Source organism: Leuresthes tenuis, unplaced genomic scaffold, assembly GCF_036924035.1.
Source record: "Leuresthes tenuis unplaced genomic scaffold, fLeuTen1.0.hap1 SCAF_11, whole genome shotgun sequence".
In the NCBI taxonomy this organism is placed as follows: Eukaryota; Metazoa; Chordata; class Actinopteri; order Atheriniformes; family Atherinopsidae; genus Leuresthes; species Leuresthes tenuis.
The window spans coordinates 11,514,925-11,537,351 of NW_027325365.1; the positions used below are offsets into that span (position 1 = coordinate 11,514,925).

Below are 22,427 nucleotides of genomic sequence, written 5' to 3' on the forward strand. Positions count from 1 at the left end.
GAAGAAAACACAACTGTCCAGAAGATTTAGTGGCTTACTCCTCAGGTGCATGAGAAATCCTTACTGGGTGATGCTCATGCTATAATTAGTGTGCTTCACCTCTGTGCTACATTCCCTATTTCCTGGGATTATAAAACCCACTTCAGACCGGCTGCCGCTGTTTACCTGATGCTTTTTGTCCTACTCCGAATCAATCCGAGGTTATGGCGATGCTCAGAGTGTCTTCATATCGCAAGCTGTTTGAGGACAATGGAGGGTGGAGTGAGCGTTGTGCTGGGCAGTACCGGACCTCCGTCAGGTCAGTGTGGGCCACAGTCATCGGTTTTAAGATGCTTAAATATTTTTAACTAGAATCCAGTGTGTGAAGGCTGGTTGTGATATCGCTTGATCTTGAATAATTGGCACACTATAACGTAGCTTTGAGCCAGATTTGTCTGTATAAATGTATGTCAGAAACTAGAACGTTAAACATAAGTAGTGCACGATCATGGTGACAATTTTAGACTTAATAATATACCTTTTTTAAAAAGTAGCTTGTGGTTTTTAAATGTTCTAATATGTATTTTGAAGTATGTTAAGGTCTATTAAAAACCAATGTTGAATTGATACAAATGCAGGGAGTTAAAATAAGTTGAGGGAAAGTTTGAGTTGTCAAGATGCATGCCTTCTGTCCTAATTGAAAAATGAGTCAAGCTAGTGTACGTGTTCATTTACCGTAACAGGGCAGGAATGCACTGACATATTTATAGTTTTGTTGTTTGAATAAAGTTGTTCTATAAAATCTGTTATTGCTCAACATTTGTTCTAAAACCATCTGTCTTTTGGTGCCGTGTGTCCTCTCAGGGGTGCAGCTGCTGACGAGTGCGACTGTGACAAGTTAGACTTTGTAGCTGCCAAGGCTCTTAACAGTGAGGGTCTGAGCCGGTTTGTCCAGGAACGCACCACCATCGCTGCCCTCAATGACCGCCTGATCAGGCTCATTGAACTGGTGAGGACAAACTGTTAGTTTCTGCCATTAACACATAAATACTGCAGTTTTTTCCCCCTCTGCTGTGTTGTGCTTTGATTCTTAATCTGTCCTTTAGGCCCGTTATTTTGAGGAGGACAACGAGTGCCTTGAATGCCAGATTATTGAACTGGAGGAAAAGTTGAAGAGCAAACAGACCTCCTCCAGCGTCACCACCGCTGTTGTAGAGCCTGACTTCAGTCTGGATGCCGTAGTGGAAAGACTGCGCAAGCAGAGGGTAGGGTGCTGCTGGGTGTGTCCTCTGCATGTTTCTCTGTCTGATGACATGTTAATCCACATCTTATTGCATCCCATCAATTTCCCTTCGCTTTGCCCAGTGACTGTGGGCCTGATATGTAAACATATCAAGATTCGCTGTAGCCTTCACTGTGTCTGATTGCAGGATGAGATTCTGTGTGACACAGAGGAATTAAAGAAAGAGCTTGAACATCTGCAGAAAGAGTACGAGAAGGCAGCACAGCAGCGGGTCTTCATCCAGCAGGAACAACAAGACGTTGCTGAGGTAATAGTTGTTAACCGTTCTGTGTGGGAATTTATTCATATTTATATGAAGTCCAAACACTGCCTCAGAAACCCATCCTGGAGTTCAACTCTGAGGTGCAAAGGTCGAGTGATTTAGAGTTGAGTTTGGGGAATTTGTGGTAGTGTCAGAGATTGCTTCATTCCTGCTAGCACCTCGGTAATAAAGTGAAATTACGGCTCTGACGATGCCCTAATAATCAAGACTCAGTTATCTGCAGCTCGGACAGACAATCACTGCCATTCGTGATGGGGTTGCGTTCTCTCTTCACCCACTGATGTGAGTGATAATTAGAGAAGATATTATTTATTCAGGAACAGTGTTGAAAGATAGTGAATTTTAACTAAACTTTTATACTATTTATACAGACTCACAAAGCTACAGGAGAGAATAATACTGAGGCAAGGTGATTACAATCAAATCAACTGCACTTGATGATATGACCTAATTATTTAACTTTTTCTTCATTTCTACTCCAGAAAAAGAACAGAATTTACAATAGCACATACTGTAAAATAGCTGGGTATTCGACAATAAATAACACAAACATTGGCAATTAAAGCAAACAAAGAACTAATGTGTTGAGTTGTGATTTGTTTTTTTTGTTTCCATGTTATGTTACAAATGGTTTTGTAATGAATGACAAAAAAGTTTTTACTTCTGTAAAGATAAGAAATATGGATGAAAATGCACAAATGATTTAAAATGGCTTTTGACTGGACTTTTCTTTAAATAATCCCTTAAAAATTGGAGTAAAAACTCAAGATTTCTGTTTATCAATGAACAAAAATCTTTTATAATTTTTTAGAAACTCAGTTTTACAAATGAACCTCCAACAAACTGGAAAAAGGACTCATAGCATACTGATGACGCCTCACACTAACAATATTTGCAAGTAAAACATTTTATTTTGAGATCAAACAAACGGTTAACTTATTTCATATGTACAATAAATTTTGACCCTGCCTGATAAAAAGCATTAATCAATTATTGATTCCACCACAGGTATCCATTGATCCATTCAAGCCAGAGAGCTAGTGTTGTTGTATAAGATTCCACATTGACATCTTTAGTATTTTATTCCCAGTCAATTTGACAACCTGTTAGAGACAAGATATTTTTTTAACCGTTGCCACAACTGTGGAGTTTGCTGCTGAGATGAACTTAGTTAACACCCTCTGACTGTTTTACTTGTAAATATGAAATCTTGACGTTCATGTGACATTTAAAAGATGTGTAAAACTGGTGTGAAGTAGTTGTTTGAGATAGATAAATTGTGGCAGTAATGATAATGTTACTATTAAATCATCCTTAAATTTGAGTTTTCTTCCTCTGCACGTCATGGCCTTCCTGTGATAGTGAACTTAACCTCTAGAGGGCAGTGTTGGCTAATTTATCGGCCTCCGTGTGGTTCAGTTGCAGCCTGGCTCAGCAGCTCCTCTGTGGTGTTGTTCAGCAGCAGTCACACGGTCTGGGCTGCTCTGCAACCTGAACCGCCAACTTTTTCAGACCCCCTCCCTCGCACTTGCCTGAGCCCATCTCCTTTCAGCTGGACCAGATGTGAAGGAGGCTTTAATTTCTCCCTTACAGATGTAATGCTTTCTATAATACGGTGCGGTGATGTTCCTGTTGGCTAACTTCTTGGTTCTGAATTGGAAGCAGCTGCAGGGTGACAAGACTTGGTGGGAAATTGGCAAGAAGATAGAGGAGGAGAGGAGTGAATGTAACACAAATCAGTCCACAATAAGCTCTTATTCTCTGAACATCATTTAAAAAAGCCATGTTTTCAAGTATTCTTTTGGATTTCGTGTTGCTCTAAATCAAGGCTCACAAATGTCCCCTCCTTTTCCTCTCAGTGGTTTTATGTAAAGGTAAAGCTCACGGCAGGGAAATAAATTCAGCTGATGAGCATATATTATTATTTAGTAGCCACAGTAAAAGAAAAGGGAGTTATGTTTCATTGAGTGGAACAATTGCATACAATGATTTTTTATTTTTTTTGCTCCTGTTCGGTTTAAAGTTTGTTTAACTTGCTAAAGAGATCAGTTGATGTTTTGTTAAAGTTGATTTCCAACAAGCTTCCTTCCAGCTGCTGACTGGCAGAGTTTGGCAGCACCTGAACCGGACTGCCATGACTCTGACACTCTCTCTGCCAGGAGCCACATATGCTCCTCCAAAAACTCCATTCATGTGCTCGGTTGTAAATGCAGGCATCCACAGTAATTGCATTCAACACTGATTAATCTGGTTCTTATAAAAGGAGCAGAAGAGCGGAGAACCCCTGCTGGCAAATGGATTGGGCGATGGGGCTCTTTGTGTCTATTTAGTCTCCTTCTCATCTTCCTCCTCCCCTTTCCTCTGCATTGCAGTGTCTTCTTGCTGTTCAGTGAAACAGGGTGGATGGGCTATAGGTTCTCAAAATGGGTGTTCAGGGAGGAAACAAAGAATGATTCTGTTTCGTCAACCTGTGGTTGTAGTCATTAAACTGTAGACTGTTCTGCTTGGACACCTCGAGCTTATTTACTTTCAGTGTTGCTCTTGGTTAACTTGATTGTCTTTGCAGGATGTGGATGCTGTGACGGCAGAGTGTTTGGCGCTGAGGGAGCAAGTGGCTATCTACGAGGAACAGCTGGCCAACATGGACGCCCAGCACAAGACGGTTAGAAAATAAGAGTGCATTTAGTTGCAGTTTGATGAGTTGGGAATAGTTTATTGCCTGGAAAATGACTCTAAATTTAGCACTTAGGTCACACCAGAGTGTTGGAAATATGCCCAGATCTGGGGCGATAAACACAAGTGTCTGACCCAAGTCACCTTGCTAAAGAGTTGCAGCCAAAAACTACTGTGGTAGCAAACCAAATTAGGGATTAAACCACAAAAATCAGATTAAGGCCCTTTTATGTTTGCGGCCAAATGGAGTCATTAAGTCTGTTAAAGGTTTAAGATAGATGCCACTCTCATGTCTCTGTGGTAAATAATAAGATGCAGCCAGCAGCCGACAAGCGAAGCATAGAGACTGGAGACAGTGGAAACAGCTAACTGAGCCTTGTTGAAAAATAAAATGAATGACTCAAGGCAGGGTTTATGCTTAGTCACGTATGCATGTGCACAAAGTTGAAGTAAACTAACCCAGTGGAGTCTGCTTGGAGCAAGTTCACATGGTTGCAGCAGGCAGACTTGCAGCAAGCTTTTCACACTCCCTCTGATGATAACATTTATATCGCACAAACCTGACCACACACAAGGTATAAAAACAGGTTTTACATGCATGTGTACAACACATCAAGCCCATAGAGCCACAAGAAATTGCTGGGTACAAAGAGAGCTATGCTTCTCACAACATTTATGTCTCGTGCACCAGACCACTTTATTTTTTCTTGGTGGATGTGTCTCGTGTAGCAACCCTGCCAGGAAGTAACAAGTCATCATTATTATTGATCAGTTTTTGCACATGTGAAACCAGTAACACAACCCTTTGAATGGGGAGACAACATCTTTCTAAGCTAAGCATTCAGCTGTTTGCAAACATTGATGTTATATATAGGTATATCTATGTATATATATCTGAAAACACACCCTTGGTTTGTATTTAAAGAACCCATTTTATGATTTTGGGGTTTAAAAAATAACTTACTATTCATTATTCTCTCCCACAGAGCACACTGCTCCTAAAACACCTCATTATAGACCAGTCTTATTGTCCCTCACTGACGTGTGTCACCATGAAACAGGCGCATATTGTCGGGCTAGAGGCTGGTTTTGCACTCTTCAAATTAAGAAGCACGGCTGACTCACACTCCAATATTTGAGACCAGTCAGAGCAGACTGGGCCTTTGGGAGAGGTGCTTTAAGAAGCCTAAAATGGACAAAATGTGACAATAGGTGCTGCTGCAATGTAAAGTACTGGACAAATATTGTGATATTTGAGCATTAGTTCAGGTAACACAATTTTAGTTCTCCCAAAATAACATTATAAGCCTATAAATGAACACGACAGCCATGCTAAGGTATATATGTATATATATATATATAGAACATTTTAACCACCAAGCTGATAGCCACTTACCTGGAGAAGAACCACTATATATTCTGTCAACAGAAGCTCTGTAAGTAACCTTTGGATTCAAGTAGCAAAACATTTAGCAGTCAAAAATCAATCGTAGCTGTCCATCAATGACCACACAGCAGACTTGAAAGACTTGAAAACCTTCAATAATGCTTCAGAATGACACTAAACTCTTCATTTGGGCCTGTATTTAATGATTAAGTCCATAATGAATCAAGAATCTGCAAATGTATTTTTCAAGCAGCATCTAGTGGCAGAGATTGTCAGGTATTTTGCTCTGGCTCAGGCCTCGAGCCATTGTAGTTCCTGTTTGACATTAAAACAGAGTCAAACATCCACATACATGCATGCGATGACAGCCAGTTTACAGCTAACATCTGTGCGTCTTTACTTTGGCTGTCTGTTGCAAATAAACGCAGTCCTGCTGTCAAATTTAAACAGTGCTTCAGAAAATGATTTCTTCTTTCTGACCGAACACACTCTCATGGTCAACAGGAAGAAAAGACAGTGGTGTTGATCTTCTTTCACAACATTGGTAATAAACTGAATAAGTGAAGCCTAAATTTCCGGATCACTGCTTTAAATGAACGCATACTTGCACTCCTTTCCGACACACATCATTACCACACACTTCTCTCTGCATCTTTTACAATTTTCTCCACCTCACCAGAAGATGACAGATGCAGTCCAGTATCACTTCTAGAGTCTGAATGCAGAGAGGGTGAGGCAGCCAAAGCAGAGGCAACCTCATCAGTCTGTTTTTCTCTGCAAAGCCGGCCGCCTGGTGTTAAACCCGCCCCCTCTGGGACAAGCTCGATCACTCACAGTGAGGGAAATGTAGCTGAAAAACCCAATCAAAACAGAAGTTTGCTTTGTTTTATTAACTTTTGTTATTATCAGCACTTTCAGATACCTAATATTCCCCTGACAAACAGCAGCCACGTCGTTACTCAGGTGCAGCAAAAAGGAGAAAAATGTTAGACCGCCACCGCAGCTCTGCAGCAGTTCCTTTTCTCTGTAATGGATGTGCGGTTCTGACTAAGGGCTTATATTCTCAGAGCTGAAGAGATGTCAAGGCTCTTGCTGTACTGTAGGACTAAATACATCAACACGCCCTCTTGTTTGCTCATTTATTGTATTTCAGGAAATGTACTTGACTATTGAATTTCATGCCGTCTTGTTCTGCTACGCAACATTTCAAAGGAAAATGTTGTACTTTTGTCTCCACTTTGCATATTTAATGGCTCTGGTTGCAGAATACTTTGCAAGTCAAGATTTTACATTGAAAACGTATAAGATAATACAATAATATAAGTGGGGACGCACAGATATATCTGCCTAACATCAGTTATTGGTCGATATTAATGTTGTTGACTGCAATCAGCTTATTGTAAAAAAGGATGACATCAACCAAAGGCTGTAGCTGATATTTATCTGTTGTGTCCTGCTTGTGCTGCATTGGCTTTGCCCTGAAACTGAGAAGATTTGTTTACATTTGATTTAGTTAGGCACAAAAAGGTTATTTTGTTAGTCCATGTAAGCTCATTGAGTTGGTAATGGATTAACAGGTTTAAAAGATTTTGGAAACATCATCATCTCATTGTTTCCCGGACAGTAAGGAGAAAATGAATGATTATCAGCCATTGGCCATATTTTTACTATTGGTTTTTGCCCAGGATTTTTTTATTTGATGCAACCCTAATTATAAATCCCTGTAATTTAAGACCTCTTAGCAGTAGATGAAGTAAATCAAATTTGCTCCAATTCAGTCTAATGCAACAATATCACGACACTTTCCCATTATTGCAGCACTACAACCCCATTTCCAAAAAAAATTGTCTAATATGTGCAGAGTTTGATTTGCCATTGTCTTGCTGAAATAAGGATGGCTTTCTGTAAGCCTCCCCCAAAAAAGAAAGCCTCAATGACTGCCTGTGTTGCTCCAAAATCTGTAGACATTGTCTTTAATCTAAGGTCACCATTACTGCTGAACAGATTTTCGCTTTGCCTCAGATCATCTTAAATTAGTCCAGAAAAGGTGGCAGTGTCTCGTTTAAATAAGCTCTAGAGAGTTTTAAGTTGTTTCTGTGGCTGCTGAGATAAAACTTTGTTAAAAAAAGAATTATTAGAAGTGTGCCTGGGCACATTCAAATGTCTGTAATTAAAGCAGTGCCTCATGAGTGTGTGATGATCATATCTGTTCAGTCACTGGTGTCGTCCTTGATCCTTGGATACAGATATTGCTTTGGATTCTCTGAGTGTTTAATGATAAAATTAATATTTTTTGCAATTTTATATTGAGAATCTTCCTGTCCTTCAGGTCTCCTGCGATTTTCAGCCTAAATTGTTGATTATTGAGGCAGATGAATCTGGTTGTTCTACAAAAACTACCAAGCCAAATCTAATTGAGTTTGGAGATTTGGAACATGGGCAGTGTGGATCACTTATTATTGAAACTGTGAAACACAGAATTGGCTTTGAAAGAGGATGCACTCTCTGAATGCTCCTCTTAAACAATTGCCTGATTCAGTCTTTCACAGTGTGGTGAAACTGTGTCCATTTCTACCTCAGAAATAGTCAAACTTTTTCCCAGTCATGTTACTGAGCAATGCATATATTTAGGTACTTTCAAGTTTTATTTATCTTTATTAAGGAGGGGGCAGTACACAATGATTAACATTAATACTTCTGTCATATAAATGTGCCATGCAGGCTCATTCTCCTCTGCAGTTTCTGGCAAGTTGATGACATCTAAAATGATAACCAATAAACTGCAAAGCACATAACTATGAACAACTTCTCCTGCAATAATTTATTTTGATGCCATAATCTCGAGATCGCAAACTGATTATTCTGTTGACTCAAGATAGCAAAGCTGGATTTACAAGTTTAAATTATCTCGTTTTCTCAAGAAATCGGCCCTTTGGTTCCCCGCATCACAACATACAGTAACCTGTTGTCATGAGATAACGAGCTTTGGTTTCTCAAGATCATAAAGTGATTATGGTGTCCTTAAAAATGAATGGTTCCTGGTTAACACCCAGTTTTATTGTTCATTATGACTGTTTGGGAGGATCTATAACATTAAGTCAAGGATTGCATGTGTAATTCTGTTTGCTAAACTGAGTTAAGTAAAAGTCTGCAGTTGAGGACAGACGGTAAATAAAGTTGAACCAACTCTGCTATGTTTCAGCCAGTAGCTGCTCTTTAGGGCCCTTCCCACTGTTTGTGGTGACGGGACAACAAACGTCTCTAGGATGAACTAACGAAATACATTAATCCGTAATCTTGGGAATGATTTGTTATCCTGAAATACTGAAATAATTAACTTGTGATATTGAGATAATCATTTAAAAAAAAAAGAAATAAATCAAGCATGTCCTCTCTCAGCTGCTGCACATAAGCACAGACACTAAAAAAAATCAATGAGATGATACCAATCATCTCATTGAACCAACTACTTTTCATTCAGTTTTTACTTATATTTGCATGCCAACATTTTTCAAAATCTTGTCTTTTAGGGTTGTAGTTTAAGTATGCATATGTAAAATGTGATAGGGGGGATATTTCCAATGGGGCATTTACCTGTAATTTAATGCTTTTCTTGTTTAGTAGTGTTAGTTTTAAAGTCAATTCTGGAGGAAGTAATCAGATACTTACCTGAATAATAAATGTCAATAAATAATAATAAATAAATAGCAATAATACTCAGCAAAAAATAATCCTGTGAAACTATATTAAGTATTGGGTAAAGGTCAGATTTATTGGTATTAAACAATTATACTTGTTTTAAGGGTTATGGACTATTAATTGTTATTGGGTAGAAGTTTGAAGTCATGAGGGATAAATTTAGGGCTATTCTAACCACCAAGTATGTGCTTGATAGTGTCAAACCGTGTCAACGTGTTCTTTATGTAACATTACTGTAGTGCAATAAAATGTACAATCATTTGTCTGGACATCAGAATTGGCAGTAAATGAAAACACTCATTTAGAATAGTACAGTATACTGAATAAATGTTTTTCCATTACATTTCACCACTGTGTATTTATATATTTTGCATGTAAGAGCAGGAAGTGGTGGGTCTGCTGGAGCCAGATGAAAGGCCTCTTGGATCAGCGACGATTAAATTTGGCAGCCCTGACATCACTGCGGCCTTGGATGTAAAGGAGTACTACTGCCAGCTGGCTGACAGCCTCCAGGTACAACACAGTGTAGCATGAGACAAAAAACATGCCATGAAGAACTTTTAGAGTCACAACTCTGTTTTTTTTGTTTTAGATGCACTCAGACACACGACTAGACCCAGAAAACTTCCTGCACACCACTGACAAAAAGTTAATATGATATGAATGCACCTGTTTGTGTCTGGCATTTCTACTTTCTCCATAGTGACCAGCTGCAGCCACTATTTAATACTGTAAAATAAATCAACACATCAATCGACTCGCTGTACGATGCCTGTAACCACCTTTTGGTGCTAACACTTCTACCCTTTTGTGGAATTTCAAGTGAAAGTCTTTTATGAAAAATTAGTTATTTTCAAATTACAGCATTGCTGCTTTAATTTAATTAAACAATCCCAGTAGTTCTTCCTCCTTTGAGACACTCTTCTCTCTGCCTCTCACCCCATCACCTCCCCCTACCCCTCTGAAATGGTGCAGTCAAGTCCAGAAGTAAATCTCAGCTTTCACGAATCGCACTGCGTTGCTCCCACTTGTTTTCTTTACCCCTTAACACAACACCAGTGAAGAACTTGAGAATCAGAGGTGCAGTTCTGGACCCGAACAGAATGCTTTTGTCCACCTATGTGTGTGTAAGTGTGTGTCACAGAGCAGAGGTACTGCTGTGGGGTCAGACTATAGCTCCGGTGGGTCTGACCTCCTCTGGGGTGAGGATGTCTGCCGGTTCAGAGGTCAGGGCTGTAATCAGACTGCAGGCCGCCTTCCCAGGCTCCTTAGCAGCACTGCAGTGGACGCCGGTGTGCGTGTCCTTCATTTTGAGGCATGGCTTAGGGGTATCTGGCACATTTATATATTTTTGTGTTTGTCTAGATTTGTCGGCGTGCTTCTTGTTTCCCCTTAGATCCCATCTATTCACTCTACCTCCCACTCAGCCTCTTCCATTGCCAGCTGGACCGTGTCCTGCCTGAACCTGGCCTCGATTACGGGACACGATTGTCTTGATGCTAAAATGATTGCTATTGGTTTTGAACAGTCATTGTGATTGCTGGCTGTCTCCCATACACCTGTGCACCCTCATGTTGCTTGTTTTGATCGTGTTTTAATCCATTTAATCATAAATTAGGTGCATGCAAGGAAAGCTTTATCCATGCACCATAGTTGGAGGCTGTGATGGCTCTTTGGGTATGGCTCTCCTGTAAAAGTGCACTTTTGAAAGGGAGTTCTATCCTTTACCGTCTTTGTACACTCTTTTTAATATATACAAACTTTCACAACTGCACTGTCTCTTAATTGTTTGTTACTCCAGTTTGATTATGGTGCATCCTCCTCTGCTGTGGCTCAAAGACATGATGGAAAGAAACTGGAAGTGGGAGGAACTGCAGGGTCAACAGTCAAAGACCTGCCAGAGATAAAGGATGTGAGTGAGTTGGAGACGTTGGTGAGTGTGCATCCTTCCTCTTTTTAATTTTTTTTTCTTTTTGGTGTGAGTCTTAAGAGGGTCAGGTCACACAAATCACCAAACTGTTAAACAAAGCTAAGCATATCAGCGCTGTTTCGTTTAAAGAACCCATTGAAATGAATGAACTCGCTGAGCTTTACATTCATGCGGGTAGTATTTGTGTTACTTTGAGATAATAATTTCTAAAATCTTCTATGTGCAAGTAGAAGAAGAAGAAATATGTCCTGTGCGTGAAACCATGTTTTCAAAGGAAAACAGTCAATGGTTAAATGATACGATTTATACCACTCTTATGGTTGCTTTCTGAACAGTAAGCTGCAGCCTTTTAGCTTAACTTAGCACAAAGACTGGACACATGGTAAAAGTCTGGCTGTGTCTTAAAGGGAGCAACATCCTTACCAGAATCTCAATGCTGTGGCTGGGGATTTCTGTTTTGAATCCACAGAACACCACCTACAGTCTCAGAAAGGTGGTTGTATCTGTATCTGAGCAAGAAAGTAAATTTTCTGAAAATGCTGCTCCACTTCTTTATGAAAGAGGAAGCAGAAGCCCAAAGTATGTTCGATCCGCCGCCGTGCCAAACAAGTGGAGCTGAGTTCTTTACATGAAAGTCTGGACTGTTTTGTTCTCCAAACATAAATTTACTCACTGCAGTCTAAAAGTTCAGTTCACAGGACTGTTGAATGAATCAGGTTTATCTTTATATTAATTTGCAAACATATGACCTTTAGTTTGGTGGTGAGGATATAGGAGAAGTTTTCCTCTGACTAGAGTGGCTGCACGGGAGACGAGTGCACCACCACTCAGGCTTTTTGCAATCAAATAAGGGTTTTTATTTGACTTTTGTGACATCCTATGAGTAATTTTCCTGCAAGCTTATCTTGGTCTTTTAGACTCAACCTGTTCTCTCACACATTCCTGTTTACTGCTATTTCCTAATTCCATTGCAAATTAAGGAAATGACTACTTGAATATTTTTTATCGTGATTGTTTGGAGAAGATTTTTAAGTTTTTGTTATCTGAATTTCCTGACAATGACTGTCAACAAGTTATAGCAGTAAATGGCTAATAAAGGTCTGAAAACAAATGTTATCTGGAAGTTTAAATCTGATGTTTTTGGATGGCACTCCTTTTCTTTACCCTTTTTAAAAAAAAAAAAAAAAAAAAAAGGGGTACCTAAACTTCAGTAAGCTAATGTAAATTGTTGCTGCTGTGAGTTCTGCATTTATTATAAACTTCCTGTGCCTGGAGACCTGTTGGAAGTATAAAATGAAAAATGTCTACAAGGTTATAACCAATGCAGACAAGCATACTTTTCCCAAGGGATGAACCAAATTTTTCTTCCCATAATACATTTTTGACCTTTTTAGTGATGAAGAAAAGATAAAACTTAAAATCTACAACTTGCTCCGTATAGGCAATCAGCCTCTAAATCAGATGTAGCGGTGGAAAATGAATAGTTTCCCACAGCAGGAGAAGGGAGTGGAAAGTGGCTGAGTGACAGCAGAGCAACAGTGTGGGGGATCCTGCTGACCAGAGTGTTTACTCTGCGGACACTTTCAGCGGGAGATGTGAAGGGCTCGGCTGCAGCTCAGACAGGATTTATGGCCCTCTGTGTCCTCAGTTATTAAGTACAGTCTTTCAGAGCGCCTGCAGAGTCATAAACGTCTCAAAACTTCACACAGTCTTGAGACGACTTCTGCAAATGAAAATGAGGAAATAAAACTTCATCGAATAGTTTTCATCCAGTAAGGAAAAAACACCAGGAAGGCGAGGAGTCTTTGAATGAAAGACACAGCCAAGTTAGGCGTTAATAAAAGATAATGAGACTCAGGTAAAAACACCAGATGGAAACTGAAACTACCCCCTCTTGCTTTGCTCTCTTTAACATCCATCAGCGGTCTCACCACAGCTGGCACCTGACCACATCTGTAACAAACATGGTGGTTTGGTTCTCATTACTGTGGCTGTGGCTCTACTTCCAGCTCTTTAAATAAACAGCAAGCCTCTGTAACCGCAGCAGAACTCTTCCAGCGTCCTCTACTTTTCTCCAACACGCAGCACACAAGTCCCGCTCAGGTCACTCCAGCCTGACGGATGGACAGCTCGGCTTGATCTGCTCTGTTTCCTCTCTCGGTTGTGATGGATGCCTCGGGTCTGGTTTCTCACTGTGACACAACATGGCCAAACAAACAGATTGCAGTGAAATCAGCCCTGACTCAGAAGTGTATATAATAGAACAGGCTGTGATGGGGTTGTACGCCACTACTCGCATATACATACACGGCCAGACTCCACTTATTATGCCAGGGAGAAGGAAGGAGAATGTGAGTTCTTGGCTGGACCAGTTGAGGAAGTCATCATGAGACTGTGAGTAGTAACCAGGTCGTCTTCTGCCCACATGATCTCACTGAAAGACTAAAGACAAGCACGACCGCCTGGATTCCCATCTGGCTGTGACAGCTAATTGTTGAACTTCTGTGATTGGTGTAATTACTCATGCCAGGACACCACTGACGCACTCACCGGGAGGAGGAATGCTCCTTAGTTAGTATGTGGTGAAAGTAACCTGCCCTAAACCGCGTTTGCTATCTATGATTTTAGTTTGAGTTCAAGTTCTACCATTTTTAAAGACAAAAATGGATCCAAGGACTATGAAAAATGTGAATGTGGTTGCTCGAGGGGACCAACCCACAGGGAGTCATCCCCTTTTTTCTTTTAGCACATTGTTTGGGTTTTATGGCCTGTAAATTCTGCTCTCATCTTCTGTTTACACCAGTGGTAGGCAAGTGTTAGCAAACACGCATATACAGCCCTGCTGATCTGTATCAGCAGGGCTGATCCTTGCAATCTGTCCAACCATTGCTGAAATACTTTGCCCTAAAACCACAAATGTGAATCTTGTGGTAAAGCAGGGTGAATTGCCAGGGGATCACTGAAGCCAGTGGGAATCATCATCTGGAAACGATGAATGTCCGTATAGATTTTCATGGTGATCCATTTAGTATACATTGAGATATTCCAGCCTGGACCAGACTGGTGGGTGTTTTTCTGATAGGGCTGCTAGTATTTCTGAAAACACTTGTAAAGGCAAAATCAGAACTAAAATTTGAGTAATCATGTGTTGTTATCAACTGACTAGTAACGGGACTAAGATGCTCAAATTGAAAGTGAGAAGCAGGTGAATCCTGATCAGAATGAGTTGCATGCCTGAACTTTAGGCAAAGCATTTTGAATATCTAAACATATGAATACAAATTTCAAATCAAAAGAATTCTGACCATATTTACAAGCTAACACCACCACAGTTTTAAGATGTCAGTATTCAATCATCAAGTTCAAGATTTTTATTTTCAATCGTCTACTCTGCTGCTGTTCTCAATATAAAAATATCCATGAAAGGAACATTATGATATTATCAGGCAAAGTTACATGATTGGCAACTAAATCATTCAGTAGAAAAATTTATTTTGTCGGTATATTTTGATTGAATGGCTGCTGTTGAATGTTTTTTGTCTGTGTGTAGATTTCAGAGTTACAAAAAGAGCTAGCTGAGCTCGAGAAGTGTAACGAGGAGCTGGAGGACGAGATTGAGATGAAGAGGGCTGCATACATGGAGGAAGTTGCTGAGTTGGAGGTATGGGAGTGGAATGATTAATGTAATCACAAACTGTAATGGACCAGTGGTTTGGGCTAATTTTGTCATTTAATCTCATACTCCTCTGTTCACCCCACCCTTTGTGTGTAATTGTGTGTTTCAGTATACTATAGATGAAATGAGACAGCAGGAGGCCGACTTCAAATCACAGATGAAGGAGCAGTGTGAAGATAACAAGGAGCTGCTCAGTGAGAAGATGGCCAGAGACATAGAGATCGCTGCCTACAGGTCAGACAGTCTGATGTAATAAATCTGGTTTATGTTCTTATGCTCCTGCGACAGCCATGGCTGAAGGCATTATGTTTTTTGGTTGTTTTTACGTACATCTGTCCCTGCATCTGTCCATCCCAGTCTCATGAACACAATGTCTCTTGAAGGCCTTGGAGGAATAATTTGGCATGGATGTTAACTTGAACTGAGGGATGTAAGCATCAGGATACTGAAGAGTAATCCCTTTACCCATCTAAAACCAACTCTGGATCTCAGGGTTTATCCACACAAATCAACACATAGTTCCCCTTTGTCACATTGTTACTGAGGAAAATGACGCAGCTCATAAGCAGTTACTGTGCACAGAAACTTTTACTGTACTTTACAAAAGTTATCACCTTTTAAATAGATCTGCTTAAAGCTTCAGACGCACAAATTTCTGATCCGTCATTTGACTGATCGGTCACACTGAAATCTAAAACTGGACTAGAAATGCTTTAAAGGAGACACATTGTGCCTTTTTTCACAGATTGACGCAGTTTTGATGAAATGTCTGTGACATGGCACAATCAAACCGCAAGACATTACAACTCTTCCTTTTAAAACTTTTTTTCTGCAGCTTTTTTCAAATACATTTTTATAGGGTGTGGAGTGAACAACCTGCCCACCCCTCTCTTGTTTCAAGCTTCAATATAAATGTAAATTGGACACAAAGTACTAGTATAAATATAAGAATATTGTATAGTATAAGAAAACATAGAGTATCTTGTCTTAAAGCTCACATCAGCACACACAGCAAACTGAGCTCACACTACCACTCACCGTGAAGACAAACAAAAAAACACGAATGGCAGAGCATTGTGCTCTCAAACACTTAGATTTCCCTTGTCTGCAGTTTGACCTCAGACAGCTGGTACTGATCCCTCGTTTGTCTTGTCGAGAGTCATGTGTTAAACTGGCCCAAATTTTAATTATTCCTCCGTCACATATCGGTTCCATAAACTTTGGGCTTCACTGTTGATCGGTGCTGTGTTTTCTTAGGGGAAATATTAAGAAATGTTGCTTTATGTTTCTCATGGTTGAGGGTGGGACATTTATTCACAAATTGGAATTCAGATTTTCCAACTTTCAACTAAGAAAAAATGTAAGAAAGTCCATTCCAAGTTTGTTAGTTTAGATATAAAAACATTAAATAACTTTTTGAGCGCTGTTAGCTAATTTCTCTCTTAAGTTAAGTGAACTATATGACCTCTGATGAGAATTTGCTGTTAATAGCAAAGCAAAAAAGCAGAAGATTTTGAGTTTCCTCCTTCTGAAGTACAACTAATGCAGCAAGAATTGAACTTGATGTTTAACAGAGATAAATTTGAGGAGGCTGCAGTGTGACATACTTTCCTCCCTGCAAAGTAAGTGCAATCTTAATATATTTTGATATGATTTAATGTTAAAGTCTTTGTTATTGAAATCCAACATTAAATTCTGTTAAATAAAATGTCTTAAATGCGAAAGCAAACATTGAACATTTACCATCACTTTGAAATACAACTTTTAAACCTAAATCATCATAACTGATGGGACCAAAGGGCAAACAGTGTCTTATCTCTTTATTCCAAATGTTTATCCTCACATCCTTTCATGTGGATATTGTCTAGTCAGGTTACAGCTGGATGAATATGTTTAAAACCCAAATGTATAGACTATAGGTTAAGATTTGAGCTATAGCCCCCAATAATGGGGATTCAAGTCAGCTAAATGATGACTGAGTGAAAGACGTTGGATGAAATTGAGCTGTTTTAACTGACTGGCCAATGTCTCCATTCATGGATTTACAGAAAAATGTCACGGCTTGTCACAAATGATTATTTACCTGGTGCCATGATAAATCACCAAAAAGGACAATAGCAACTACTTTAAGTCAATTTAATGAATTCTGATCAGCTGATGTGAAACCAGAAACTCGGACTTCAGGGTTTGACTCAGTTTGTTCAGCAGGCTTTCTGGATTAATTCTTGGAATCTGACAAAGAGATTAAATACAGGCTCTTAAGTTTTTAAATTGTTCCTTTGGATAATTTGACCTCAAATATAGTACACATGCATTTAAATGTTGTTTGCATTAGTGCTCTGTTTAATGTAACAAGTAATAATCTTAAGATTATAAGCTCTGTATTCAATGGCGTCTTGCAGATAATCATTTTTGGTGGTGGGAACAATCTTTTGTCCTCACGTCGACAAAACAGCAGTCATTTCATATTAACTTGAAGACCTGGCGTGCTAACAGACTGAAACACATTCGTGCTGATCCACGTCTCTTCTGCTCAGTTTGAAATCAAGGGCTGCCATAAATATAAAACTAACTGCAATCCTCTTCATGACCCTCTTAAAAGAGCTGCAGGGGATTATTCTGAAGAGCGACCGATAAAATGTTAGCACACACACACACACACACACACACACTGTGACAAGGCCAGCAAGGTTTATAGCAGAGACTTGAGAAGACTTTGGGATAGTGCGGTGTAATTATTCATGTGACTGTCGGTCGAAAGGACGGCATGGTGTGGAGATTTTCATTTGAACAAAAACAACGCGCCATGGGATTTTGTTGAGAAGTTTGTCCTCCTCTGATTGTGGTTAAAATCCGCCGACTCTCAGCCTTCTCTGACATGTATAGTTGGTTTGTTTCTCTGTGTTAGGGGGTCAGATGAAAACAGATGTCCCCCTATGGTGCTTAGCAATGTACCACATGTTGTTTAAATTTGTCAAGAGGAATGGATTGATTTCATTAGATTTAAATGAACTTGGCTCTCAGTTTATTTTTTGACATTCTTTACAAATGAACAAATCACCTGTAATACAACTGTGAATATGATGAATATGACCATTCTACGTCTACAAAAAAAATCGCTGTGAGTAATGCAGGGATTATTTCCAAAGTCCAGTGTTGTCCATGTCATACAGCGTCATCTGGATGTCCGGAGCGTACGTTATAAGATGTTCCTGCAGACAAAGAGGTGACATCATGGGGTCACAGGAAACTGCATCACGTCCAGGAGCTGTTTCCTGTGGCCTTGAAGGATTTTCAAGTCATTCCCCTCTATTCACATGCCAGGATCTGCCACCCTGGTATGTGGAGTGACGCACTTCAGCCATCCCATCCCGCTGCCACAGACTTCCTCCTGGCCCCTTCGTTGCCCGTCCCGCTGCATCTGACCCCCAGAGGGCCCCTCTGCAGGCATGAGCTCAGATCCTCAAAATACCTCATTAGAATGGGCAAAGAGGACCTCTCACTGTCAGTGCTGTGAGGTGGGCCACTGCCAGCTCCTCTACATGCCAGCCTGTTAATGTCAGCCCACCCTCCTCACCCCCTCTTCAACACATTTACTAATTCGCTACAGTTTTAGTTCCCTCTCATTACCCAGCAGAATGTCCCAAAGACATTTCAGGCACAGGAAAGGCACACAGGGGATGTCAACTTTCCCCCCTCTTTTTCTTTATTTACTGGATATTTGTCATCTTTGATTAAGGCCATGAATAAGAAATTAAAATGGTTGTTGTTTATTCTCTGCATGCCTAAGCAAACTGTCAGCACAACAGACCTTAATGACCTTAGGCTGCCATTACCGGGGAGCTTATCGCCTGTGAAAGCATCTCTGAGCAGTTTGGGCAGATGCTCGGTTTTATAGTTCACTGTTAATGTGAACCATATTATACTGTAACTCATTCTGCTGTTGCTGCCTGAAAGAGCAACAAGTAGCCCAGACATGGATCCTCTTTTATTGACACTGTACTGTGTCTTATTGCTGATATAATAAATTTTTTATCAACAGTTTGTCAAATGACTCCCTGTAGGCTTCTCTGATCTTTATAGCATCTTCTGGCTCAAAGTTTTGGTTTACCAGCTGGCAAAGTTACTGTTCTGGTTCACTCCTATCGCTAATAGGTAGCTGTTTTCACTTAATGAACCCACAGCATGGTCCCACTGCTGATATTTATGACAAGGATTAGTAGAATTAAAAAACACTGTACTTTTTTCAGACCAGACAGACACAAATATGACTTAAAATGATGAAAACTTTAGAATACACATGTTTACCAACAAAGTAATCCTATTAAATGTATATAAAACTGTCACTGCACGTTTCAGTGCACAATTAAACCAGCAAATTATTAATGAACATCTTTGTTTGATGCCGTGTTGGACTGAAACAATGATACTGACCTACTAATGAATGAACGTCAGTTATTGTGCATATTTTGTTTTGTTACAGTTGCAGTGCTGGCCTATAACATACAAATGAGTGTCTATCACACTGAAGCCCAACAGGATTGCTGGTATATTGCTCTGTTCTAGTCAGTATAGATCATTTTTACCTTCCCACTCTGGCCTTTTTATGTCAGCAATGAAGGTTTGGGATGATCTGAAGAGGGGAACAGTCTGTAACAACTCAGAAAAAGGCAAAAAAAAAAAAAAAAGAAAAGCTTCAGATTCCCCAGATGATAGAAAATAATATTGCAGACTAAAAACGATCATCAGCAAGGACAAACATCATGAACATACATCATCGGTTTTCATGTGAACATACAGTCAGAGGGAAAAGAAGACATTCTGCACTGCTAAAGTTTAATACTAAAAGTAAGAATTATCTCCACTAGTCTTTCACTAAGAACTTTTTCTTAACCTCAATCGAAATTGTTATCAGGTTAAGGAAAGATGGTTGGAGAAACCTATAAGATTTTTGGAAAAAAACAACCATGTTCAATGAGAATCTGATCACGGAAAGCTGAGGTGTGGGTCTGCAGCAGTGAAACAACAGATGTTCAAATGAGAAGTACTTTGACAAGTGTGTTCTTATTATGCTGTTTTACCAAATCTATTACATGTACAAACTATGCAACACTGGTACAATTAGATATGATATAAATATTAGTTCTCTATGCAGGTTGGTGATTAAAAAGAATAAAGAAAAAGCTTCAAAGGTTAAAGATGTGGTCACAGGTCGCTCACCTGTGCCAGTGCTCACACTCCTGTCCTCATATTTATTTACATGAATCACTGTAGGTGTGACTGTAGGTGTGACTGTATGAAATGTCATCTGTTGGTTAGAGGCACTAAGTTTCACGTGGAGCTTATTCTCCTTTTTATTTCTTTGACAGTATCTTTTGTTTTTCACAAGAAAATGAGCGTGTCAGGTCAAAGGAAATTCTAGAAAGTCTGAACTAGTCAGGAGTTTTATTAATATCCGGTTAATCGATAATTGGAAATAAAGTATAAAGCAGGTCTCTGGTCATCTTTAACTGAGCTGTAAAGATGCTTATTGTCACTACTTGTGCGGGTTGTAACATTCATGTTGTGATTTGGTCTTTCTGTGGTTCAGGAGTCTGGTGGAGGAAGAGGATGAGAGGCTGTGCAGCCTTTAACTTAAGCCTGAAGACTTAGATGGATGGATGCTCCCCGACACTTGGATTAGAAAACAGAAAAGTGAAAAACAGACCCCAAATCAGCACTTCGATGAAGCTTAAGGTACCAATGCAGCAATTTTGGCAGATGTAAACTTATCATGACGGATTAATGCCGTCTGGAGGCTTAAGCTGGGCCATTGATAACAGGTCGCTGGCAGATGACCTGAAGACTCCAAGAAAGATGGAGCTGTCTGAAGCTGGTGGGAGGATGGGGGTTGTGCTGTGTGTGTGTATTCATTCTGTCTGGCAGGGATATTTGCTAAAGTGGGTTTTATCTTTACCATCTCGCTGATTCATAAATGTTTTGTCCCCTCTTTGTCGAACGAGGCTCACACGCAAACACAGACACGCCATCTGAACTGTGCGGCTCCGAGGAGTCGTCTCACTCTGATGCCACCTCGTCATTCACTCTAACTTTGTCTGATTATCAGCTCTTAACCTGTGACCCCTTTACTATTATCAAACCTAGTGACAACCCTCCCCCCTGTAACTAAAAGCATCTCACCTTCCCTTTGTTTTTACAGTCATGTGTCCATGTTGCTTTTGACAGTCAAGTGTGCAGTGCACTGTGTTTGCTTTTCAAATGACTCATGAAGTTGTTTTTGTGCTGTTCTTTCAAAACGAGCACCTGCATCTTTCTACAAGAAAAGTTTGAGTGATTCATTGTTTCCTCTTCGAAAAACACTGTCCCAATTTGCTGTCAGAAATAAGCTTTTGGTAATACATTCCTCTCTAATCTTTTCCTTATTTTCAATACAACATTAAAGCTGTTGGAGATAAATAATTTTTGGTTCCTGCCTGTGCACAACCACTAAAATGTACTTTGGTTTTAGATTGAATAAAACTAGTTGCTGAGAGATCATCTCATGCTGTGTGATTTTATTCTTCGAAAACCTTAATTTCATGAGAACTGCTTATGAATCCCTGTGCTTAAGACTTTCCCCGTGCTGTGAAACTTTGAGGAGAGCAGCATGATTTATGTTCACTGATCCCACTTACATTCATCTCCATGCTTAGCTTGAGAGTTCAACATTCCCAGCTATTAAAGAACTCAAAGGCTTGTTAGCTCTGCCATAAAGATGAAAAATGTTGCTAATAACAGATCAGATAAGATTAGCCACAGTCAGTGAACTTGATGAGAAGTTAGTCTCAGTAATACTTGAGCTCAGTGTCTGGTGCAGGGGATCAGTGGCTGTAGGGACTTGTTTAATTGTCCTGACATGAAACATCAGGAAGAAAAAAATGGTGTTTTCTCACAGTTCAGAGGAGCTGGGTGCTTCTTCCAAATGCTGAACCCTGTGTACAATCCCTGGCAAAAATGATGGCAACACCACTCTTGGAGGATGATCATTTGGTTGTTTTATTCATTAAAATGAAAAAAACAAATTTATAGTTGATTCTGTCTTTGTAAAACATACTTAAAATATAAGAAAATGAATAACATCGATGTCATTTTAAAATTATTGAAATTAATTAATCACCCTATGGATAAAAAGAAAAATTGGTTTTAATACTTTGTTGTACTTCCACTGGCTTTCACGACAGCTGAATTCTTTGAGGACTTCACTACTGAAAAATGATATTCTTCATCAATCAGTTTCCAGCTTTTATTGTAGAGCGGCTGACAGATCAGCTCTGCGGGACATGTCTTGTCATGAACAACTGTTTTCAATTTCCACCATAACTTTCAACTCAGACTGGGATCAAGACTATTTGCTGGCCTTATCATTGAGTTTATATTTCTTTCGTGAAGAAAGGTTTGAACGTTCTCTGCTTTGTGGTAAGATGCTTTATCCTCACCCTGAAAAATGAAGTCAGTACATCAAACCTCATTTTGATTTAT

At 39.7% G+C, this 22,427-nt stretch overlaps 1 protein-coding gene across 1 annotated transcript; it reads left to right on the top strand.

Moving 5' to 3' along the window:
* The first annotated feature begins 39 nt into the window (after nucleotides 1-39).
* Nucleotides 40-21,419, top strand: vimr2 (vimentin-related 2). The gene is made up of 10 exons (XM_072395423.1): nucleotides 40-298; nucleotides 844-988; nucleotides 1,086-1,244; nucleotides 1,410-1,529; nucleotides 4,111-4,206; nucleotides 9,688-9,816; nucleotides 11,105-11,236; nucleotides 14,784-14,894; nucleotides 15,019-15,143; nucleotides 20,500-21,419. The coding sequence occupies exons 1-10, from the start codon at nucleotides 204-206 to the stop codon at nucleotides 20,540-20,542; spliced, it is 1,155 nt and encodes a 384-aa protein (XP_072251524.1). The 5' UTR covers nucleotides 40-203; the 3' UTR covers nucleotides 20,543-21,419.
* Nucleotides 21,420-22,427: the final 1,008 nt, after the last annotated feature.